Source organism: Lissotriton vulgaris, chromosome 1_1 (assembly GCF_964263255.1).
Source record: "Lissotriton vulgaris chromosome 1_1, aLisVul1.2, whole genome shotgun sequence".
In the NCBI taxonomy this organism is placed as follows: domain Eukaryota; kingdom Metazoa; phylum Chordata; class Amphibia; order Caudata; family Salamandridae; genus Lissotriton; species Lissotriton vulgaris.
Window position 1 is genome coordinate 1,070,500,890 of NC_141685.1, and position 26,084 is coordinate 1,070,526,973.

The window sequence follows — 26,084 nt, forward strand, 5'->3', positions numbered from 1 at the left end:
GGATCCAGTAATACTGTTTAGTGTTGCTTCTTGAAATAGCATAATTTCCAATTATGTCAACCATCCAGTCAAAGGCATAGTTTACTTAATGACTTACTGGAGTTGGTTATATTGCTGTATTCGTTTTTTTTTTATTTGTCCGCAAACCCTTTACGTTGGTCAGTTTATGAAAATCAGATTTTGCCATACCTATTTTGTCAACTTTCCAGTCAAAGACATAGTTTATTTGGTTTATTCGATTTAGTGGTACCGCTGTATTAGATTTGACAGAAGTGTGTTGGCAAACCCTTTCAGGTAACCAGGTTCTGACAATCAGATTCTATCAGTCCTCATTGATCACTGTTCATCTGTCATACTGTGAAGTCCAGCATTCTTTGAACACATTGCTGACCAGTTCTATCTCCGAAAATGCAAAGCCAAGAGTTTAAATTAAGAAAAGGATTCCACCGTAATTGTTAATAAAGAAAGCACTTTCTTCTGAATTTCTACACATTTAGGCATTGTGAAAGCAAAAATATAGATAAAACACCCTTTACATCTGATAAAATACTATAATTCAAGAGAAAAGATTGAAAGTACTCCTGAGTGGGTAAAATGAGTTTTGCTTGCTTGGAAACTTCCATGCAGTTAGCTTTATATTTGTATCATGGTTGTTAGAAAAGAAATCTATATTTGGGGTGATGGTGACAGCATAATGAGAGGGATGGAAAAAGTTGATTGAAAGGCACTGTACAAAGTCTTTGGAAATAGTCATTTGATAGTTCTGGCCAGGTTAGTCTTTAAGATTGGCGATTTTTGTGTCCCCATGGAACAACCTCCCAACCCACTAGGACAATTATTCTGTTTGTTTTTTAGGATTTCCCATTGTAATGCATTTTATATTACCTCTTGCCCTTCTACAACGTTGCAGTCTTTACGTGAGGAGTTATTACTTCCTACATGCAGACACATTTTTACTTATCCAAGCATAAACACACAAACGACAATTATAATTACCTCCATCCTCTACCTGTATTATAAAGAGGAAGAAGTAATCAGAGCGCTTTTGGTTCTGCTTCTGTTTTGTTGTGCTTCTTACCTATCTTGAAAGAGCAGGTGAGAGTAATGATTCCTGAGTTTCATATCAGTTTTTTGGGGGGTCATAGTACAGCAGATCCCTGTAAATAAAATACCTTTACTGTAGTGCGCACCAGTTTAAACGTTTTGCAAAGCAAGCTTGAAAAGTTTGCAGTGAGACCCATTGGACCTGCATTAGCGATCTGGTCTGGAAAAACATGGAATTATGAACTTAGTGCTTCATGAAAGATTGGAGTGGTGTCCCAGCTTGATCTAGCATTGTTGTGCTTTTGCCATCACTAGTCAGAGATATTTCATTGACAGTGGTCTCGCAAGAATGCCTGGAACCTCGTTGTTCTGGTTACCCTGTATTGCTATAATGTGATAGGTAGCGCTGCTGCAAACAAAAGCAGTCTCTGTTAGAGGCTGCAATACAGCAAGTGAAAGCTTCCCAGAAGAGGCAATATTCTGAAAGAAGTTCCTTCTTAATTCTGTTAGAGAGCGAGATTTACAAACTCAGCCAAAGGAGAGAATCTCAGTCGACGCAATTGTGCAAATGATTGAGCAAATAGTTGATTATGCTTTGTTGATAATGTAGGGAGTCGCCTCCTCCTAAGACCTCACAGGTTGTTGCGACCCCAGACAAGATACCAGATGGGGAGCCAGATGATGATGACTTTCTGGGTGACTTATTCAAGGACCAGAAAGGTCTGAAAGGCTGTAACATTTAAGAGGTAACTTATCTTTTCCTGTTACTTCTGAGGAGCAAGGTGGCTTTTTAGTCAGACGGGAGACATAAGCCTGAAAGCCTTCCTTTGCGTTCTGCTGTAATAAAGGTCTTAGCTCATGAATAACAAGCATTTGCAAAGCAATAGGTCTTGCATTAATTAAGTTTGAGCTATTGGCATTGCTAAATATTGCAACACCAATTGCAACAAAAGTCTATAAATTGTAGGCAAAAAAATGTGCATTTATTTTTGTAGCAATGGTGGCATGCTGAGCTTTAGAGGAATATGTTTAAAAATAAATGTGCCATACTGCGATTGATACAATAGTTAATTGTGGACACGTTAACAATTGATGTGTGCACTGATGGCTGGTGGTGTATGTGCCTGTAAAAATTGTGCACTGATGGCTGGTGGTGTGTGTGCCTGGTGGAAGTGTGCACTGCCGACTGGTGGTGTGTGTGCCTGGTGGGAGCGTGCACTGACAGCTGGTGGTGTGTGTGCCTGGTGAAAGCGTGCACTGACGGCTGGTGTTGTGTGCCTGGTGAAAGCGTGCACTGATGGCTGGTGGTGTGTGTGTGCCTGGTGAAAGCGTGCACTGACGGCTGGTGGTGTGTGTGTGCCTGGTGAAAGCATGCACTGACAGCTGGTGGGCTGTGTGTGCCTGGTGAAAGCATGCACTGACCTCTGGTGGTGTGTGCCTGGTGGAAGCGTGCACTGGCGGCTGGTGGTGTTTGTGCCCGGTGAAAGCATGCACTGATGGCTGGTGGTGTTTGTGCTTGGTGAAAGCACGCACTGACGACTGATGGTGTCTGTGCCCGTTGAAAGCGTGCACTGATGGCTGGTGGTGTTTGTGCTCGGTGAAAGCATGCACTGACGACTGATGGTGTCTGTGCCTGGTGAAAGTGTGCACTGACAGTGTGGTTGTGTGTGTGTGGTTGTGTGTGTGGTTGTGTGTGTGTGGCTGTGTGTGTGTGGCTGTGTGTGTTTGGTTGTGTGTGTTTGGTTGTGTGTGGTTGTGTGTGGTTGTATATGAGGTTGTGTGTGTGGTTGTGGTTGTGTGTGTGTTGTGTGTGGTTGTGTGTGTGGTGTGTGAGCTTGTGGTTGTGTGTGGTGGTTGGGTGTGGTTGTGTGTGTGGTTGGGTGTGTGTGCAGTTGTGTTTTTGTTTGTGTGTGTGTGGTTGTATGTGAGGTTGTGTGTGTGGGTGTGGTTGTGTGTGTGGTTGTGGTTGTGTGTGTGTTGTGTGTGGTTGTGTGTGTGGTGTGTGAGCTTGTGGTTGTGTGTGGTGGTTGGGTGTGGTTGTGTGTGTGGTTGGGTGTGTGTGCAGTTGTGTTTTTGTTTGTGTGTGTGTGGTTGTGTGTGGTTGTTTGTGTGTGGCTGTGTGTGTTTGTGCTCGGTGAAAGCATGCACTGACAACTGATGGTGTCTGTGCCCGGTGAAAGCGTGCACTGATGGCTGGTGGTGTTTGGGCTCGGTGAAAGCATGCACTGACGACTGATGGTGTCTGTGCCTGGTGAAAGTGTGCACTGACAGTGTGGTTGTGTGTGTGTGTGTGGTTGTGTGTGGTTGTGTGTGTGTGGTTGTGTGTGTGTGTGGCTGTGGTTGTGTTTGTGTGGTTGTGTGTGGTTGTGTGTGTGGTTGTGCGTGTGGTTGTGTGTGTGTGGTTGTGTGTGGTTATGTGTGGTTGTCCGTGTGGATGTGTGTGTGATTGTGGTTGTGTGTGTGGTTGTGTGATGGATGTTGTGTGTGTGGTTGTGTGTATGCGTTTGTATGTATGATGGTGTGTGTGTTTGTGTTTTGTGTGTGTGTGTGTTGTGGTTGTTGGCTTTGTGTTGTGTTTGTGTGGGTGTCTTGTGGTTGTGTGTGTTTATGTGTGTGTGGTTGTGTGTGTGGTTGAGTGTGTGTGGCTGTGGTTGTGTTGTGTTTTTTGGTTGTGTGGGTTATTGTGGCTGTGTGTGTGGTTGGGTGTGGTTTGTGTGTGTGTGGTTGTGTGTGTGTGTCTGTGGTTGTGTGTGTGGTTGTGGTTTTGTGTGGGTGGTTGTGTGTGTGGTTGTGGGTTTGTGTGTGTGGTTGGGTGTGGGTTTAAGTGTGGTTGTGTATGTTTGTGTGTGTGGTTGTTTGCGTGGTTCTGTGTGTGATTGCAGTTGTGTTTGTGTAGTTGTTTGTGTGGCTGTGGCTGTGTATGTGTGTGCAGTTGTGTGCATGTGTGTGGTTGTGTCTGCGGTTGTATGTGTGGTTGTGTGGTTGTGTGTGGTTGTGTGTGTGGTTGGTGTCTGGTTGTGTGTGGGGTTGTGTGTGTGGCTGTGGCTTAGTGTGGTTGTGCGTATGTGTGTGATTGCATCTGTGTGTGGTTGTGTGTGTGTGTGTGTGTGGTTGTGTGTGTGTGTGGTTGTATGTGTGATGTGGTTGCATGTGTGGTTGTGTGTGTGTGGTTGTGTGTGTGGTTATGTGTGTGTTGTGGTTTTGCGTCTGGTGTGTGTGTGGTTGTGTTTGGTTGTGTGTGTTTGTGTGGTTGTGTGTGTGTGGTTGTGTGTATTTGTGTGGTTGTGCGTGTGGTTGTGTGTGTGGTTGTGGTTGTGATTGTGGTTGTGTGAGGTTGTGTGTGGCTGTGTCTGTGTGTGTGTGTGTGGTTGTGTGTGTGTGGATGTGTGTGTTTGTGGTTGTGTGTGGTTGTGCGTGTGGTTGTGATTGTGTGTGGTTGTGTGTGTGTGGTTGTGGTTGTGAAAGTAATACTAAAAGCATCTCAAAATAACGGAACACAAAGATCGAGTTTGTGGAAAGAGAAAGCACATTGTAAGTCAAACGGGCACAGCAAAGCATTAACACAACATGTTCCTTGATGTTTGATGTCCTTCGAACTAGAACATCATTGGGGCGCTGCTAAAGTGATTGCGGGCGAAAGTGGCACATGGTCTTTGATGTTTGATGTTCTTTGAACGAGAACATCAAAGGGGCTCTGCTAAAGTGATTGTGAAGGGTCGACCCTTACCTCGAGGGGACAGTGGAGCGATATGGACTCTCATGCCTCCGGAACTACTCCTCTCTCTGTCTTCCCACAGGCACCATCGGTAACACCGGTACATGGCGGACCGGAAGCAACCTTTCGTGACCACGGAAGTGGGGAGGGTAATGAAGGACCGGAAGTGACCACACCTAACCCCGGAAGTCGTTCTACTGGATACCGGCTGGAGAGTAGAAAAGCTGGCGACTCGGACGACTCGGGGTTCCCAACAGCGGACTCGTGGCAGGAGTTAGCAGAACGCGGAGAACCAGCAGCGGAAAGCAGTGAAGAACCGAAGAACCGAAAAGAAGAAGACGAAGAAGACGTTTGGTGTGAGGACTGGTGGCGTCCTCAGGAGGTGGCTGGAGAGCGGCCGTAACTCGGAGGAGAGTTACGGCGGGGCACGTGAGTACCTTGTTACCTTTCTCCGTGTTTCCCCCTTGTAGCAGTGTACATAGTCTAAATAGCCCCCCAACCACACTCACTGTAAAAACGTGCACCGACACTGTATAGAATTGCGCACTCTTTTTCCCTCCCGATCACAGTCTTCCCGTTACCCGTTTTCCCTCCTCTCTGCCTATGACCCTACCCTCCCTCACGACCACTTCCACCCCTCTCACTCCCAGGTGTTGGTGTCAGTATTACGACATTTTATTATCCTTTGGACTAACCGCCCTGTTTCGTTCTCTTTTCCCTCCGAGGGGCTCACCGTACCTACACCACGGAAAGACGACCTCAGCCCAGCAGCGGACACCCCGACGACATCTTCCCGGAACCCCATCCCTACAACCCCACCTGGATTTCCACCCGGACAGCATCACCTTCTGAACTAAGTTTCTTTTGTATGAACAATAAAGTTCTCGCTAATCATAGCACACTTCATACGGCCTCCACGCCTGTTATTCCGGCCCGCCCTAACCCCCGCTCCACAGTGATCTAGGGCGAAAGTGATCTTGGTGGCTAAATGAGTATGACGAGGTTTGCCATTTGGCGCCTCAGCTCCTAAGCGTGCGCCCGTGCACATCCACTGTAGCTCTAGGCTGGCCAGGCTGGCCATGATAGCATTTTTTGAGCCATCACTAAATGCCTCGCAAGAACAGCGCATGCGCTGGGTCAGGCGAGGCCTAAAAAGAAGTAAAGCACATTTTGCAGTTGTTTCCAAGATTCTTGACAAAATGTTACCTTTTGCAAAAGCTCGCTGAGGAGTTCCAGACAGTAGTTAATATGAATTTGTTAATGGGAGGCCTCATCACAATGGGTCATCATACAAGAAGCAACTTTGAATATGCAGTGGACAAAAACAAAAAGAGTCTGCAGTTAAAAGAGCGTATGCTGCATCACATTTTGCAATTGGATACAAAACACATGCTCTATCTACATGATTCAATCGCTACTGAGAGACTTTGTACTCCTTAGAGATAAGATACAAAAAGGCCTCCATTTCTTGGAACCTTGTCTTCAATTGAACAGCATGTACTACTTTTATCAGACAAATGATTTGACTCTCTAGGTGGAGCCACAGGATATTTAAGGGCAGGCATGGACGTCATAAGGCATTTATGAAAGAGTTTGTTGATGAATCTGCCTTTTCAGTTTCTAATTTGTCAGGGCATAGTTGGAAGAATTGGTAAAACGGTGGAGGAAACAAAGTTGCTAGCCCCTGTCTGGACATTGTAGAGGGATACTTTTTCAATTTAAAAGTTTGGGTGTGGTTTGCGGGAATGACCCAAAAAACTGCTGCACAATGCGGAGCCCTGCAAGCTGTGGAGTGCGCTTGGTCACGCCTGTTCGCATTGATTTTCAGCGGGTGTTTGTCCTGCTCTGGAAAATCAAAGCGAACCACATCATCAGCAGAGCAAGAGGGCGCGTGTTAGAATTGGGGGTCTCTGGTTGGCGCAAGTATGCACTTGTGACAAGCAGGGACCCTCTCCTCTAAGTCAGGGCAAAGGATGACCCCTTAGAATTACCCTTGCTCACCCTCTAGGTGCGTGGTGTGAGCAGCCAAGGCTATTCTTCAGGCGTTATTCAGTTAAGCATTTGTAGTCACACACACACAGTAAAATTTACCAATCCCCCCACAAATGGACACCAGGCTGGAAGTATATATCAAAATACGATTCTTTATGTAAAAAAATATATATATATATAGCAGCAGACTTATCACAAGACCAATAACGCTTTTAGGATGCCAACAGGTTGTAAATAGGCACTTTTCTTCTTAGTTGCAGTTCAAAATGTGATTGTTCTCAAGTTTAGTAGTTTTCTTCGTGTTCTCTCACTCTAACTGTAGTCTCTCCTCAAGTTCAGCGAGGTTTGGACCCACCCCGGGCCTTCGGCGTGCCTTGCAGCGCCTCTCCTGCCTTCTGCGGTGAAATTGATGCAGACCCTACCGCGGCTCACGCATCTGGCGTGAGCACACCTATGCCGGGACCGGCTCTTCCCCTCGGCTCGGGGACAGAGTCAGTTGCGGGCCGGCTCGGCGGTGCGGGAGGGCTCTGGGGACAGCGCAGCAGGCAGGGTAAGCTCGGGGTCCCTAACAGGGAGTGCAGACGGAGCGCACAGCTCTCACTCACCCGTGGGGACTCCGAAGACGCACAGACTCCTTCCTTCGGCTCCTAGGCAAGGAGCGGCTTGATGACGGGGAAAGAATAAGTTGCGGGCCCCGAGCCCGGTGATGAGTTAGGAACACTTCTTCTTCTTTGGCGAGGGTCCGCACAGGCTTGTGCGACTCAGGCGCTTGGGGGGCACTTTCGGATCTTGACGCCAGCGGGCGTGTGCAGTCAGGCAGGCGCGGCCCGCGACCCTTGGCACGACGGTGCGGGGGTCTCCTCAGCGGGGGCGGCGCGGCCTGACGAGTCTCTAGGATCGCAAAGCGGGGTCACAGGGCACGGCCTGTGCAGCTGTTGACCCGGCGTGGATCGCGATCAGCAGAGGGAATTCCGGCGGGAGAGCGCTTCAGCGCGCTCCAGTAGCAGGCAAGGGGCAGCGGAGCAGGAAGCCTAGCCTGGGGGCAGAGAGCGACTCCGATCAGAGCGAGGCTTTCACAGGACAAAGGCAGGCAAGCTCCCGAGTGCCACAGCCCTAGGAGGGGCGATGAGGGGTGCAGTCTGGCCCCAGCGGGATGCACACACGGCTCGAATGTCAGGACGAGCAAAAGCACCAAGGACCCACTAGTCCTGGGGTCCAGATCAGGGGACAAGCTCAATTAAGCCCTTGGAGAATGTTTAAAGCACAAATCAGCAAAGTCTTTTCTCATCAAGTCTTTTCCTCTCCTCTCTCAGCAAGGCAAGCAGCAGGCCAGTCCTTTCAGCGCCTCTTCTCCTTCTAGTCGGGCAGAGGTCCTTTGTGGTAAAACAGGATTCTGATTTCTTAGGAGCAGGGCTCCTACCTTTATACTGCATTTCTTTTGTTCTTACAGGCCAGGGGGGCCTTTGCATAGCTACTTTCAGTCTCTGAGCACTTTGTTGGGGGTACTCTGACTTCTGCTTTCAGTGTGAGGGGCAGGCACATCAGACGCTCCACAGGAGGTGGAGCCAGCATTGTGTGGACAGGGGCAGCCAGGAGTACCTTGTTGATGGTGCTTCGCCCTTCCTGGGCCAGGTGCCGGCTGAGTCATCAGTCGCTCCCCAGGGGGGCGGAGCCTGCATTGTGGTGGCAGAGCACAGCCTGATTAAGAGCCCAGGGCCACTCCTACCTCCCACTAAGGTGTAATCCTTGCATTCACCACCTGTCATCCCCCAGCCCTGTCACTCACACAACCCAGACAGTCAGATACACATACTGCAGAGGCGGGCTGAAATGGTTAGACAAGCAAATGCTAGCTTTCTAAAAGTAGCATTTGCAAACACAGGATATTAAAATAAACTTTACTAAAAGAAGTATTTTATTATTCTGAGTTCAGGCATACTAAACATTATTTTCTACCATGTTCCCTGAGCCTGCTGGGATTATAGAGTGTAATAATTCCAGCAGCCCATCTGGCCTAAAGGGAGCAGGTAGCCTTACAATAGTGAAAAACGAATTCGGCTGTAATTCACTATTAGGACATGCCACACACATCAGGGCTTGTCCTACCTTACACTTACAATGCACCCTGCCCTAGGGCCTACCATAGGGGTGACTAATATGAAGTTAAGGGAAGGTTTAGGGGCTGGCAAGTGGGTGCACTTGCCCAGCCAGCATGACAGTCCCAGACTGCACGCAGGTTCTGCAATGGCAGACCCTAGACACATTTTAAAAGGCTGCTTGTGTGGGTGGCGCAACCAGCGCTGCAGGCCCACTAGCAGTATTGGCATTTACAAGCCCTGGCACTCCTGGTGCACTTTACTGGGGACTGACAGTAAATCCAATGAACCAATCAGGTATACCAAACACAGTTACACTTTTCATAGGGAGCACTTGCACTGCGGCACGGATTGGCCGTGGCGCAGTGCCCTGAGCAGCAGACACCAGCAAAAACATCTGAGGCACATCAGCAAAAAGTGGAAGGGAAACTCACACCAAGGTGCCAGGTCTAACAGCGCGGCTTCTTTTCTGCTGCTGGAGTAGATTTTCTACTCTACCGTAACTTTCTCAATGTGAACAGAAGGTTTCTCAACTTCAGCGATTGTGATCGCCCGCGACGCCCGCATTGAGAAATCCTATAGCCCGGGTTGAGAAATCTCGCCAAAAGGTGGATTTTTCTTGCTCGCGCTAGCCAACTTGATGTTGGGGTGCACGACTAAGGAAAAATCTCATAGAGAGGCGTATTTTCCCTGCTTGCACTCACCAACTTGCCATTGGGGAGCGTGAACGAGGAAAAAACTCAAGTCAACGGAGCTGAGTGGAGTTTTTCAGAACTCCGCATTCTCCGTGGAGTGCGGAAAACTCCACGAATGGAGCAGAGTCACCGCCCGGGCTTACTTTTGAACCTACTTTATTTGCAAAAGGAGGGAGCCAACTCTTTCGAGGTAGGTGATTTGGTGGGGACATACTTGAATCATGAAAAAGGAACAGGGTCCCTCAGTTTAGTATTGGGACAGATTTGCCTTTGGGCAGACGCCGATCTCCTGAACTTCAGCATATCTTCTCGGGAGGAAGACTGGGTGATCAGACCAGCTAAACTGTTCCTACCCATCTTTGCCCTCGTTTTCTCTCCATTACATCACTTTTCATCTGGGTTATGCAGAGATTTAGTTTCTCTTGGGTCGATCTTTGTAACCAGAAACAATGTCTTCCTCCTAGTGTTTTGCAGCTTTGCCCCATTGAGGAAACTTGGCCAGGGGATACATTATCAGTAGTATGGCAATTGTGTTGGTGAGGTGCGGCGCTGATATTTGCATTTCCACCAATTCCCTTAACCCTGAGCGTACTTCAGAAGATTCAGGAAAATCAAGCAGAGGTGTAGGTGGTGGTGCCTTGCTGGCCTGAGTGCCCTTTGTTTCCTCCTCTGCTATGCCTGTCTGTCAGACTTCATTGGGAATTCTAAGTGGAACCATCTCTCAGAACTTTACTCCTTGACCAAGCATCTTCGGTTCTTCACCACTAAGGCGTTTGTAGCTTGAGAGGATGAATTTGCAGTCTCAAGGGTGTTCTTCAGAGCTGGCAGTATATACATACATTGGTGTTTCTTTATAAACTGGTGTCCTCCTAAGTCTTTTCAGCCTTTGTCTGATGACCCAGTGGAAATCCTTGATTTTCTTTAAAGAGTTAGGTTTTTGCTGAGGCTTGTAATGTCCACCTAGCATAGTTAGTGGGCTACAACGTAAGACTTTAAAGGGATCCGAAGTTCATTCTGTGGCTAATCTGGTGATTAGATTATTAAGGTTTTTGTTTTTTAAGACACTGGTTATCCATTCTTCAGTCTTTTCTTGGGATTGACCCCAGTTCTTAGATCTTTACGGTCACTGCCTTATGGACCATTGGATTCTGCTGACCTGAAATTCTTGTCTTCCAAGGTTCTCCTTTTAGTCACAATTTTCTCAGACAAAAAGATTGTGGAACAGGTTTTTCTTTTGCGTACTGAACCTTTTTTCACTTGCTTTTAGATAATGTGATTCTACGGCTGAGCCCCAGCTTTCTGATTAAAGTTCCATCTGCATTTCATGTGTGTCAGGACTTGGTTCTTCCTGTTTATTTATTTTTTTAAGTAAATTTTATTTGTCGGTTCACATATATGGTGCAGGGCTCTGCTCACCAGAGTCATCTGCCAAAGCAATATCAACACATTTGTAACAGTAACCGACTGCTGTTTCTCCCCCACTGTACTCCCCCCCCCCCCCCCATAAGCAACAATATAAAACATAAGGGCATTAAATGAAAACACCCCCATCCCCAACTCCCCCCCTCCCGCTCCCAACCCCCAAAGATCGCACAAATCCATACTACTACTTCTACAGTATTAAAAGGAAATTGTTCAGCATGTCCCAGACCAGGCACACCGCTGCCCTTGCTCCTTCCCCCTCTTCCCCCTATACAGAAACCTCAGCTCAAACCGGCTGCATAGACTCCTCTATCGCCGGAGGTTCCAGCCAGAGACACGGACACCCCCTGGCCACAAATATGGGTTGCTCCAGACCCATGCAAAAGTCCAGACCATTTTTCCAAGCCGCCACCGAGGGGGCCATCGTCTCCTTTCAAGCTTTGGCAATATCTTGTTTCACCAGAGTAAGGTCGAGCAGCAGAAGGTGTCATTTATAAATGTTCCCACCCACCCCCTCCATTACATGCTGCAGTGCCAGCTGTGGTGTACGGGTAAGCTCCCAGCCAAGACTTCAGATAGGCAAGCAAACACCCACCTCCAGAAGCTATCTAGTGACGTGCACAGCCAAACTGAGTGGATAAACGTGCCCTCCTCTCGGCCACAGCGAAGGCATTCCGGGGAGGCAATCATCCCTGCCCGTCACAATCGCGTCCTAGTAAAGAGGACCCTGTGGAGATATTTGAATTGGACTAGGCAAAGCCGCATTGCTATAGCCACCCCCCCCCCCCCCCCCGGCGGGGCTGCTCGGGCCTCCATCCAGTCCTCCACTTCCAGCCCGCCTACATCTGCCTCCCAATCCCCTCGGAGTTTCTGAAGTGTAGGGGAGCAATGTCTGACCAGGGGCTGATAATTATATGAAATCTTTTTGTCTTGTAGATCCCCCCATAAAAATGTTAGCTTCAACGGGACTAAACTCAGGAATGGACTCCAGACCCTGCAAGCTAGGGGATAACTTGTGCCGCAGCTGTCAGTATCGATAGAATTGTGTCCTGGGCATGTGATACTCCTCTTGGAGTTCCTGAAAGGAGTTAAGTGTTGTATCCCTCAGCATATTGCCCAGGGTGGAGATACCATTAGCGTCCCATCCCATGAACCCCGAAAGGGCCGCCAAGTGGGGCAGAGTTCTTCCTGTTTATTAACAATACATACACCTTGTCTCCAGAAGAGGAGGCCCTGCACACCTTGGATATTGCTGGGCATTGATGATTTACTTAGACAGAACTGCCGCCTTCCGGAAGGTGGAATTACTATTTGTGACTTTCGGTTTACAGCTTTAGGATTACACCATTCAACATCAGCTTGGAGTAGGTGGCTTAAGCAGACCATCTTGATGGCTTACGGGGAGGAAAGCAAATAACTTTCTAATGCAGTTCAAGAAAACCTACTGGGCAGTTCTAAAAGGAGCATCGATCGAAGTTGTTTGTTTAGCTGCCACTTGGGTAAACCCACATACATGTGTGACTCATTATTACATCCAGGTAGGGGGTGCTGCATCTGTGAAGTGCATAGAGCAATTTCTTCATTCCGTTCTAAATAACAGTTAAGTCATGGTTATAGTTATTGGATCCCAGGGTTTTCCCATAAATTAGTGTGGCTTGTTATATTTTCTGATTGTCCATTACTGCTTGGATAGGATCTCCGTAGTAAGGATTAGGACGAGGAGGATGGACAAGAAGGTAATGGCCCAGTTACTTATCAATAAATGTCATTACTCTGACTTCAGCCTTTCCCGTTTCCAATTCAAGGTTGCCCACCCATCCTTGCCTATAATTTCGGTGATTGTAGGAGAAGGTGAGACAACCAGCAACTTGCGTTGTGAGTAAATTTTTAGTTTGTCATAGTCAAGAAGTGTAGTTATGACTGCTGCCTATGTATAATACAGGAAGAGGAATGAGGCCGCATTTGTAGTTTTTGTGTTTATGCTTGGCTAGGTAATGAAGTTTGTGATTAGGAAGCAATTACTGGTAAGTTACCTCGTGATTTATTTTCAGCCCTTTATAATGGTGGGTTTGGAAGAAGAGGCAACTTCATAAGGATATAGTTGTAAAGCATGTTTTTGAGAAAAACAGGGGTAAAGGAAATATGGAAAACTAGTAAAAGTGCTCTTCCACATTTGTATAGAGTTGAGGGTTCCTCTTTGTCACTCATAAAGGATTTGAGATCTGGCTTACCATGGAATAGTTTATGGATGCCCTATGTTTTGCGTGAGGGGTTTAGGATTTCTCCCTATGAGAAGGTGTCACTTACCTGCACCAGTCTCCCATATGATAGCCTTGCTCCATTCACTCCACGGTCCAGCAAAGCACTCTGTAGGACGGTCTGGGATGACATGGGCTCGCACCTTTGCTGTGTAGCGACTATGGGGCTCTAGTTGAGTCTTCAGATTGAAGGAAAGTGTTGGGGGTCCATTGGTGATGTTAACTTCTTTCCAATGAGGAGGGCAGTCCAAGGAGAACTGCAGAGAGGTGATACAAAGGTTAGAGGTACAGAGGGGGAATGGCCAACTCCAAGCGATTTAGAGGGGACAAAAAGGATAGAAAAGAGATGGTGAACTGGATTTATTACAGTTTGGGTATTACATCCACACAACACAGCCAGTGATTTCAGTACCTCATTTTACACATACTGTTAAAAGTTTTTAATTCTTTGCTTCCTATTACATTCCTTGGACCATTTCCTTTGACCTTGGGGTATATTTGTGTGTAGGTTACATGCACAGACAACATTGTACTTTAATTGCACATTTCCACTGAATACTGTGATTCGCTTTTCTATGAACTTTGGTAACAAGCGGTTTGTGGTCGGGTTTAGCTGATTTAGCTTCATTTTTGGGTATCATATTTGGAATATCAGTTTTTGTACCGATGGAACCACAATGTGTGCTTGGAGCAGTCTATTGTTCCTCATCAATTCCGTATGTGCTGCCCCACTTAAGGTGGTTTACCACCTTCAAAGAGAAACACGGAGCAACTTTGAAGCAGCCGCTCCATAATTCACTAACTACACAGCCCAATGGCAGTGGGAATTCACGCTACACTGGGGGCAGTGCATTCATTGTAATAGGGTGCACTGTCCCTGTTTGCACCTGGTGCACCTGCTTAAAAGTGTGCTGTGGCACAAACAAGGCCAGTGCACCCTATATGTAATATAGGCCCAGAAGCATCGACCTGTCCGAAGCCAAACTGGTACTGACTCTGTCCCCACCCCCTCGCTATTTCACACAGTAAGGATATGCCCTCACTTCCAGAATGACAAGCCCAGTTTATGAGTCGAATTCTCAAGGAGGAAAAGCACTTAGCTCCTTCAAAGCCACGTACGCCTCTTTCAAAGCCACGTACGCCTTTCGAAAGGCATCCAGGATTGATCCTGACCCACCGTGCACCCACGACTGGTCTTGGATTCCAACTGGAAGGCATGTGTGATCACGCCCAGGTTGGGAACAGTCAATCAAGGCCTCCATACCTGATCAGCAGATTCGACCTTCTCATTCTTCTCCTGCTTGTGGTAGCAGAGCTGATAATGCTGCTGGATGGTGTAGCCCAAAGGCTGGGGGTTCCAGGAAAGGTGGTACACTTGGCCGTCTTCTTCAGGTTCAGCTTTCAAGCCAGTAGGGTGAAAAGGCTGGACTGAAAGACACATTAATTAGAGGTTAAAGCGTGCAGAGGTCAGATGGAAGTGTGTTCACATGAAACTAGAGGTGAAGTAGGGCAAGAGGTCACATGGGACGAGTTGTGAGATGTGACAGAAGGTCGCCCACTTGGGAAAGCAGTCACATGTCACAGTCCCCTTGAAACTCTCTCGAGCGATTTACCTTCTTACGCCCACAGCTCGCCTCCCCTCAGTTCCAATTACTCCCTACTGGCTCCCTTACCCGTACCCCACACTACCTTTTTACTCCACTCACACATTATTATCCTTGGAATAGGTGTTCTGAGTAGATGCTCACCATTAGTAGTTTATACGGGTGAGTGGGCTGGAGGATAGAGTGTCGCTTTACGTGGATGATTTACTCATCTACCTCCAAAGTCCCAGATGGACAGGCACTCTGTCATTACAAATGCTAACATATATATTGAGTTTTCTGGCCTAAAGGTTAACATGTCTAAATCTGTGGAGTATTCCATAGGAGGGTGGAGATGCAGTGGTGGCTTGGGCCTCAGACCTGATGATCGAAACCAAAGGTGCGCCACATTTGGGGATGCATGTTTCAGGAAATGTGTCCAGAAAATGGCAGGGCAATCTTTCCCCTGTACTGAACAGCCTGCGAAATGTCCTTACTTATGGGTCCACCCGTCCATTGCCTTTGACGCAAGGAGCCAGCGACTTTAAATTGGTCTCCCTCCAGCTCCTACATGGGCTCCAATCTATCCTCACAAAATCACCCAGGACTTCTTTACTCAAATAAACTCTTTGATAAGAAACTTGATGTGGAATGGGGATATCCTTAGACTTGCAATGAATAAATGCTTCAAGTCCCCATTTGATGGAGAATGTGAATGGCCGACACTATAATATTATTGTGCCTTGCAGCTTGTGGTTGTCATCGATTGGACATATACGGCTCAAGCTCAGTATAGTGGTGGCAAATGGAGGATGTTCCGCCACTGCATGTTCTCTATGCAAGAATCCACCCCACTACTGTTACAGTGTGCTGGCTACTGCGAGAAACCCTGAAAATGATCAGCTGGCGGGTCAAGTCCCCCACAGAGACTCCACTGTGACTGGGGGCAACACTTGACAGGTCCACTTCTTTCTGAGTTTCATGGGATGGGACACCATAGATATCGCCAGGCTTGGGATGCATTAAATCATAATTCTATCCGTTCATGCAAAGACCAGTTGGAGTTCAGTCACCACAAACATGAATTATTTAGATACTTGCTTCTCCGAACCCCTAAATTCGAGAACCTCCACGACTTTAACCTATTAGAGGCCGAGCTTTGACGGAATATGTAGCCAAACATGAAATTTCCACTCTATCGATCCTTGGTGATTAAGTGGCGCGACTCCTCCCTTGTCCTGTGTGAAGTGTGGGAGACAGATAGAGTGGCAAGATTTCATGTTTGTGGTGACTTAACTCCGACTGGTCATTGCATGAACATATGTATAAAGTCATTCTCTGGGGCCAACATCTCAAGCATGTCGGTGGAGTGTTTCACTGCACTGTCTAACACTTCTCGGGTGTATACCACATCTGATGTCGATATTTGAGCAGAATTTGTCAAAATTGGCCTACAACCACATTTTCCATAGGGGGCCGACATGACATCCTGTCGTTCTTCATCTGTCAGGGGGCCCTGACAGATGAAGAACGGCAGGATGCCTTGTGGGCCCCAGAGAATGACTTTATATATAGAATTTGGCACACCAATGAAATACAACCCATTTAGCAGGGAATGTCCCGCCGTCTGTGTGATGTAGTGGCATGGCCAGTGAAATGTACACCCCAGCATGACCTTTAACCACTTTTTCAAAGACCTAGACGCCAATAGGTATATCCTAGCATTCCTCCACATTGGCACTATTGTAGATGAAAGGGACCTGGCTCGTAAATGCATACTGCGGAGCACCCTGACCTGTGGTGCTGGGTTCAGGGCTAACTAAGCTCACTGCATGGCGCTGTTATATTGGGCCATGGGATTCCTGCAGAAACCTCGCAAAGCATGGGAGGTTCGGGGACTATAAGGAGTGCTTGAAATATAATATTCCTTGATTTATTGCAGTGAAAGAAAAAACAACTTCGTGGTGCTCCCAGTCCTGGGAAACACCCAGTGGTCGGGCCAGTTGTGGTTTGTAATAGAGATGTACTTTGTATTTTTAAATAATAATGGGTTCTAAAGTCTTTCCTGCTTTGTAAATGAGATGCACTTTCCAGAATTATATGTATGTGGGACTTTTTCATATTGACCTTGTTCCGAGTTACGCATCAACTTTATCTTTTATCTGAAAAGGCCAATAAAGCGGTCCATAAAAAGTCATACTATACTTACTCCCTCCCTGATTCTAATCCAAATGTATCTCTGTTTATCAGTCTCTCACTCAGTCCCCCCTTCTCTACCAGCTCCATGTCTCACACTCTACCCATACAACTTCTGTCTCCTCTTCCCTTCTTGCCTCTTCTCTATTGTGACCTTCCATCCGTTTCTAGATGCTTCTCCATTTTCGCTCTCTAATTTCCATCTCTTCTTTTTGTTCCTGTACTCTCCACTTAGTTCTCCCTGTCCCTCTTCTTTTCCCAACATTATGCATTCCTTGCATACTTGTACGGATACACCCATGTTGTTGGACTCACTGTTCAGACACTGTTGAAAGCTTTTTATCTTAGTCTCCGGCCTGACGGAGATCTGTACTAATCCAAGTTCTTCTGGGTCGGACAGGAGAAACTCACAGCTGTAGAACCGGAAGACACCCCGGGGTTCTGGCTTCAGCTCTACAGGGTGGCATGGGGTCTCACTGGGGAAGCAGAATAAAGCATCGCTGTATTAGAAGCTTAGTCATTCAAAAGTTTCAGTTTAGTATAGGTTTACTTCAGGGATGTTATATCATATCCATGACAAATTACCGTGAATTTGACTGACTGTAAATTGCTTCTATTTTGATTCACTGTAAATAAATGTTTCCTTTGTGGCTAGCCTGATAACCTGTGAGAAAACAACACTGGGTGTGGGCTTCCCACAATAAGGCCAAGCCTCTTTAGCACTAAACAACAACACAAAAGCCAGTACTGTGACCTCTATTTGACCTGAATTTCTACGTGCTAAAAATTGAACTAAGTGTGGGTTGAAACAAATTTCACAGATTAAATCACTTTTATTTCTTATGAAAGTTTTTTGATAAATTGTTGGTTAAAGTTCACCAAAAATTCAAAACAAGTAGCAAGGACAAACAATACAGAATACAATCTTCATAAAAATGACATTTTCATATAAATACACATTATTGAGTGAATAACATTCATGCGTGGTTGATCAACATTCACATTCAAATCTCACACTCTCAAACACTCTCAAACATACCATACATACAAAAATTAATATTTACAATTTAGAATGTCACAAAGTAATTTTTTGAAAAAAAACACCACAGAGGTTTTTTACATTGGATAACCTATTTTTTGCCGGTTTGAAATATGCTATTTGAAAATAACAATCTTATGGCGCCGTGCTTGAGGTACCCCACGCAGCCGCCCCGCCTGCAAATGACCACCACCGCAAGAGAAAGGAGCAGGCATGCAAGGAGCCAGTAGAAGGCACTATATCATGGGGCTCATAGACAATGCAAGGCTGCACCAAAGAGCCCCAGAGAGAGAAGACTCTGCATTAGCCGGCCACACCCAAGCACTGAATGGCCACTGTTGGCTCATCATTAAGAGTGTCACAAGGAGTGACCAACTCTTCCAGCATACCCGAACCTATGCAGGACCAAGTGCTGTGACGGCACAGCCTCGAGGCACAAGCACTACACTCTTGGCTAGGAAGAAGAGCAGAAAGAAGGTGACCCTCCATCCAGGGGGCTGAGCATCGTGCAGATCCCTGAGGAAGGGACCGGACCTATGAGAGGTCCGCAAAGAGAGGAGAGTCAAGTCCTACGGACAGTACAGGACCTGCGAGAGGTCCATGGCGAAGAATAGACACAGTCTTAAGAACCGGTCGTATCCAGCGAGATGACCATTTGGAGTCAAACTGTGACACGTGGCATGACACCACATCACTGTGAGGATCCTGGTCAGAAGTAGAGAAGAGCGTGGCATGATGCCACATCGTGAAGGAGTAAAGGAGGGAAAGGTATGTGACAGACCCGTCACATGGAGGATCCCGACAACCACAGGTGTGCAGGAGAAAAGGGCGAAGAGCAACAAGACTGATGACTCATGCTACTACCGGAGAGGGCATCCATCAACACAAGCTAGCCACCGGGGTGCAGGGACGTCACTGGAGACAGCTCTATGGGAGGACCAACTGTAAGTCGCCAGCAACTGCAAACAACGTCCAAGCCTCACGTTTCACATCCAGACAACTGTCGCTGGCTGCTTGACATAGATGGCATCCCTGCTAGCAACTGCAGATGATGAAGAAGAACTACAAGTGGCTACGAAGTCCCACTCTAAGCAAAACATCGCCACCTGTACCTCAAGTTATTAGATGGGATAGTTGTCATCATTACCAGGTGCATCACCAGAATCACCCTCCTAGGAGCATCGCACCATCAGAGCGGATTCAAACCACTGCGAAACATCCAGAGACCAAAGAGGCATTCCTGGCATCGTAGGAGACTCGTCATCAAGAGACCATCAGTGGACCCTACGTGAGTCCTGCTGAAGAGAGCACACTCGACCATTGTACCATCCACCCTCGGCACTGCACGAGGGATTGCACAAGTGACTTGGACAATGCCATGTTGGGAGTTCTGCAGTGACCCCCTTTAGGCTGCCTAAGTGAGCCACTACACAGCCACGCAGTTCCATGGCAATCCAAGGGAAAGGGATTCAAGGGAATACCCATGTGAAGGATCCCAGCAAGGGAGATGCGTCTGAAGGTGCTCCTACGGTAGGTACAAGGAGGCATCAAGGCCTCCGAGAGAGACGTTCTCCCACAGCACTGTCGTCTCCGTCTTGACTGTTTTGCATTTCACTGAGCCATGGTACCTCTAAAGAATCCTCTGCATAGAGTCCATCAACGTTCTTGATGCACCCCCAAAGTGAACTATGTAAATAGACTTTTAACACTGGAGACCAGGCTGGAGCAAACAACAGTGCCCAGGTGGACTGCAATTACACAGACAGGTGAACAAGAGATACAAACTCCATCCACAATTCATTTCGTGCCCAGAGTCCCCTGGTTAAACTACGGACGTGTGCTGTGATGCCAGGTGCTCCCAGCTGCACCTGTTCTCTCATCCAGTCCTACAGAATGCCGGAAGAGTCTTAGTGGTGTTTTGTTGTGTTGTTTTGTTTTGTCTTTTCCAGAGGTTGTCTTTTTTTTCCAATACCGTTTGGGAGGGATGTAGAGTCCTGCTGGACTCGTTCTAGTGTTCTACTAAAGGTGACAGGTAGCCAGCTACTCTCTGATGGCTGGCTTCCACACTCACTTTTCACCCATCCATCTCACCGGTCAGGTGACCCTGCCAATAAACGTGGCCAGGCGCACGTGCCCTTGGCTAGTTACCTAGTACCCCAACAATGTGTCTTTGTGGTCATTTGTCTTACATGCATTCCTAAGAACTGAGATGACCCTACAGGGTGGAGGGGCAGAGTTACTGCTCCCCCTACACCCTGTGTACCTCTAAGGCTGTGCTCCAGCTGCCACAGTGCAGTTCTGGGCTCTTAAGGATCATCAACGTCAGTGCCAAGTGCTCAGTGTCCTTGGTCAGTCCCTTTTGAACGATTGTGAGGTGAAGGCGGGGGGAGGTCTGGTCTGACCGCTGCTGAAGGCCACGTTACAACCAGCAGGCTCAGCCTCACGGCACCAGCATCTCTGGGTTTGCCACAGGCCCCTGCTTCTCAGCAGGCCGATGCTATAAACTGCACGCCCCCCTTGCGATGTATACTGCGCTGCTTGCACCGGGGGATCGGCGGAGTCTAGACCCAGGCGGTTCTTCAGTCCAGCACTTCCCGGTCATGGTGCCCAGCCCGATGAGGGAAGCTCTGAAATGGCGGGTGTAGGATAACGCATGATGCTATATAGGCTGCTCATAGAGCTCTGAGATCCGCGGCAAACTAGGTAGCCATTTGACCGCGTTCCCAGGAAGGTTGGTAAACCTTAATTGTACTCAGAAATTCGGGAATCATTGGTTTTGTGCCTGGATGGTTTTTTCCCCCTGACAATCGCACTGCCAAGGAATTCTTCCGGGAGAACCAGCAGGGATTTCAATTTAACATTAACAGTGACCTCAAAACCTGCATAGGTACTTCAGCATCTTACAAATGCGTACCAGGGTAGTGGGCTGGGGCTGAGGTATCTATCTGTGTTACTCTTTGAGGAACCAATTGTTGTTATTCTCCATCTCCCTGGTTTGACCACTCAGTTCATCGAACCTCACCCCCTATCTGTGTCCTAGACTGGAGCATTTTTACTAGCACAGCCCATATCCTCCAAGAAAATAGAGACTCACAAAACGACAAGTTACCGAAGGAGGAGGAAGAGGAAGGGTGAAAACCTCAACACGAGCCAGTGGTGACATCACCAAACTCCATTGTGAACTGCAAAGTGTTCCTGTGTTTTGACTCCCAGGGGCAGAGTCCTTAGTGTCTGGTGGCTCTACCTGTCAATATACTCCTACTTGCAGCTGGTGTGTGGAAACCTTATAAGTCCAAGAGGAAAGAGACTCCATGCTTAATGCGTGATTGTCTCTGCCAAAGGCACACAAAGAAACACATATTTGTTTCAAGGGGCAGCACAGGAGTTATTTGGTTTCTGAAAAGAAAGAGTCATTTGCTCCCTGAGACTTCATTTAAATTAGGTATTAAAGGATATAACTGAAAGTACTAACTACACTGTAAAATGGACAATTGCTCCCTCCCCTTCAAAGTATAATATTTTAATCTAAAAAAGATAAGATGCACAGCATTAAGATGAATCAACATGTGTCATATAATTATATTTAGAATGAAGAAAAGACAGCTGAGTGGAAGAATTAATTTAAGTCTTTAGCTGTCAATCCTAGGTTCCATCTCATAGTAGATGTACAGCCAATACTTGTTTGGTGCCTTTATGGCACACAAGCCTGGGGCATTTATTTAAGGCTATGGGTGACTACAAATGTAAAGTGAAGTATTAGTGTTTACACTGTCATACATATAAAACCAAGTCACTTTTCACTGTTGCGCCTCAACTCTGTGGCCCCTCCTGGTGCTGTGTAGGCGCTCCACCCTTGATGACTGTGTGACTACAGGGGGTCACCGTCTTCCCTCGTGCCAGTTCTAGCGTTGTGGTTAGTCCAGTAATCACACTCCTAATAGGATTGAGTTTCACTATGTGTATCACTATGTGGCTCTTTACCTCTTAGTGAGACTCCATGTCACCAGTAGCTTCAGACTCTCTGCATTTAACACAGTGCCAAGACGCCCTTGAGCAATCGTGCGCTCTATACATTTGTGAATCAAATCAAATCAAGAAGCAAGCGAATGCGATCAAGAATCAAGACAACCAATGGTAAGCAGTGGAACGGACTGGGAGCCTTTTATAAATTCACAATAGGTCTTTTGCAACCAGTGTCTTGCACTGTCTGTATGTGACACCTAAAAAGTAACCCATCTGAGACGTGGGTCTGACAATGGGCTCCTAAAGGGCCTTTCAAGAATCAGAACTTTAAGTATACCTGGACTTCACACAAGATGCGTGGGCTTCCTCGTCTCACTTTTCACTTGAACTTTGAATGTTCATTTGTGAGTTGATTGGTTTTCATTCTAGTAAAAACTAGGTAGTAAACCAACTTCTCCAGTAATAGATCTTTTATAGATTCACATGCTTGAATCATTTCCGGTCGTTGAAGTAGGAGTCCCATGGTACCATAATAAACCAGTGTGTATCACTATAATAGGCTACAATGGTAATAAACAATCACTTAAATAGCCTATCTATGTACTTTAAAAAAAGGACCAAACTTAAAACCTTAACCAATCAGTCAATCGCACCCTCTAGAACACTCCTAAGAAAGGCTAATTCCCTCAGATTTTCACTGCACTTCGTGTTTGAAGGGAGTCTCCCTTAGCTCTGCTCAGGATCGTCCACATAAATCTTCTTCTAAACCGTCAAAGTCGAGGCACAAAACTCACCCCAAAGCCCGATTGATGATACCATCACCGTTGACAGCAATATCGTCATCGACGACCATCACTACCATCTTGTTATCGAGTCCGTCGATGGCACAAATGGCGATGACTTCATCCATCAATGCTCTGATCCCATCAACGAGAATTTCATCGTCGACTAAGACTTCATTGAAAACATTGGCAACTACACCGTTGACACCATGGTCAAAGACGCCATCAACAACGAGCCTGTTGATGAAGACCCCGTTGGCGAGAGGTGTATCGACGAATCCAAAAGCCTCAAGTCAATCAACTACATTGCTCATGACCATTCCCTCAATAACGGTGTCATTGATGACACCGTAGATGACTATAAAATTTACAAAGATAATGAAAACGTCTTTGTGACCTTAGGTTACCTCTCCAAGCAAGGTTAATCCTCTCACCCCAAGTCATCTGTTGGACCTAGAGGATTCGGATGATGACGGCCCTTTTGGACGGGCTCATAGCCCATCAGAGGTCCAGGTAAAATACCAGGATGAGGACATGGAAGAATAATATTATTAACATTATTATACTTCTCAGCCAAAGCAAAGGCATTATGAGCAGCATTATCAGTATTAAACTAAACCACAGCTGAGACAGGGGATGTTTAAGTGCCTATATCACTTTTTCAAGATTTACAGGCCATGTTGCAGAACTATTGCAAGAGGTTTCTGGAACCTCCACAGGAACAGCCAGTGGTTCCACTCAGCCTACTTCCTCTGTAACCCCAAGGCACCTTCCTCCACTGATCACAGCCAGGATGTCACCCGCTTCTAACATGGCAGCACCGCCAAGGAACGACCCATCGTCAACATATGATAATCGGGAGGAAGGCGAAATTCCAGACCCTCAGACTCCCCGTGACGAATGGGATGATCATCTAGTCCCCACTCCATCACCTCTAGCACCATTTCCAGCGAACTCTCCTCCGGAGAACATTGGAGGTTTTCACAACTTAATGGACCACGCTGCCGCAAGATTTCACCTACCAGTCTCAGTCAAGCAGTCCGACTGCTTTCTGTATGATTTCAAAGAACAGATATTCAAATCAGTCAGAACAATCCCCATCCTAGATAATATATGGTAGGAAGGCTTTAAAATAATGAAGAACCCGGCAACGGTGGCAGCGGTATTACTTCACATTGATAAAAAATACAAGACTCTAAGGGCCCGATGTAGGTGGCCAATACCGGTCGGAAACGGCCGAATTCGGCCGTTTCCGACCAGTATTTGGCCTTTTGAGATGTGGGGGACCTTTTTTTTTCCGATTCGGTATTTTACCAATTCGGTAAAATTACCGAATCGGAAAAATACAGAATCGGTAAGTTTACCGATTTTAAAAATTCGGGATATAGGTGGGACTACTTTCAGTCCCACAGGCCCTTCAGATTCGGTATTTTAACACCCAATCCAATTGGGTGTTAAAATACCGAATCCAGGTGTGCATGCACATGTGTGCATGCACACCTATGCCATGTGACAGACAGACATGCCATGCCCTTAGGGCATGTCTGTGTGCCACATGGCTCACATGCCTGTTTTGGGGGTGCTAGAGGGTGTCAAAGTGAAACCCCCTGCACCCTTGCACAAATCGGTAATTACCGAATCGGTAATTACCGATTCGGTAATGCCAATTGATTCCTATGGGCTTCAAGACCCATAGTGAGAATAGTATTTTTCCCCTCTGCTATCCAACACTTTCCGTGACGTTGCTCTCACTGGAGTGGGAAGAGTAATTTTTACCCCGCCGCTATCCAACACTTTCCCTACTGTTGCACTCACTTGAATGAGAATAGTCATTTTTACCTCTTCGCTATCAATCACTTTCCCTACTGTTGCACTCACTGAAGTTGGAATAGTAAATTTAAATATTTTGCTATCCAACACTTTGCCTACTGTTGTATTGATTGAATTAGGAAATTTAAGTTTAAATATTTTTTCATAGTTTAATGTTTCAATTTATTGTAGAATTTTTTATATTTTAAAGTTTTAAAATAAATTTGAGATAGTTTAATAATTACTTTAAAGTTAATATATATATATATATGTATAAACTATTATGTTTATTTATTTATTTATTTGAGCGATTTTTAGAGCGCGCAAATACCCAAGGGTGTCTCGGCGCTATAGTTGCAGAACTCTCATATGGGAAGGGGAGGTTAGGCTGGGAACAACCATGTTTTGAGTTTTTTCCTAAAATTGAGTAGAGTCGGAGCAGATTTGATGTGGAGGGGGAGCGTATTCCACAATTTGGCTGTGGCGACGGAGAAGCGTTTGTCACCCCAGTTAGCTCTTCTTGTTCGAGGGACTCTTAGCAAGTGGGCTGAGGATGAGCGTAATGTTCTTGGGTGTTCGAGCGGGCAGAAGGCTTGTCTTAGAAATAGAGGGCCTCGGTTGTGGATGGCTTTATATGCTATGCATAAAGCCTTGAATTTGATCCGACTCCTCACCGGCAGCCAGTGTAGCTGTCGGATGTAAGGGGAGATAGATGAAAATTTAGGGATAGATAACAGGGTCCTGGCTGCTGCATTTTGCACTGTCTGCAATTTGTTGAGGACCTTTTGTTGTGCGTTTAGTAGCAAGGCATTACAGTAGTCTGTTTTGGAGAAGACTAAAGTGCTGACTAAGGTTTTGCCTGCAGATGGAGGTAGGTAAGGGGTTAGCTTTTTGATCCTTTTTAAAATGTGGAAGGAAGAGGAAACCACCGAATTAGCATGCTGCTGGAAGGACATCTTGTTATCGAAAATGACACCTAGGTTGCGTACCTTGGTCACTGGTTCAGGAGGTTGTCCCATCTGAGGTGGCCACCATTGCGGGGACCATGTAGGTTGCAGCCTCCCGAATGTCATCACTTCTGTCTTATCAGAATTCAGTTTAAGACAATTGGATGACATCCAGGAGCTTATTGCCTTCATTCCGTTTTGGAAGTTAGCTGCCACAGAAGTGCTGTCATTATATACGGACAACACCAGTTGGGTGTCGTCAGCGTAGGTAGTGAGGGAAATTCCATAGGATTTTATGACCCTCGCCAAGTCAGACACATATATGTTGAAAAGTGTCGGACTTAGCGAGGATCCCTGCGGTACTCCACAAGGCAGAGAGAAGGTCTGGGAGATGTAGTTACCTATTTTCACTGTTTGCGGGCGGTTGGACAAAAATGAGGCAAGAAGTTCTTTAGCTTTATCTTTTATTCCTATGGCCGCGACACGGTCGATCAAAGTAACATGATCGACCGTGTCGAAGGCTGCGGAGAGATCTAAAAGTAT

At 46.6% G+C, this 26,084-nt stretch overlaps 1 protein-coding gene across 1 annotated transcript in view; it reads right to left on the minus strand.

Moving 5' to 3' along the window:
* The window catches only part of CSF2RB (colony stimulating factor 2 receptor subunit beta), a 182,072-nt gene that overhangs the window by 87,628 nt on the left and 68,360 nt on the right, over positions 1 to 26,084 (minus strand). The window contains exons 8-10 of the mRNA XM_086963204.1: positions 17,317 to 17,477; positions 14,487 to 14,650; positions 13,272 to 13,479 (exon numbers count right to left, since the gene is read on the minus strand). Coding sequence (XP_086819330.1) covers positions 13,272 to 13,479; positions 14,487 to 14,650; positions 17,317 to 17,477 — 533 coding nt within the window. The remainder of the gene's footprint in view (positions 1 to 13,271; positions 13,480 to 14,486; positions 14,651 to 17,316; positions 17,478 to 26,084) is intronic.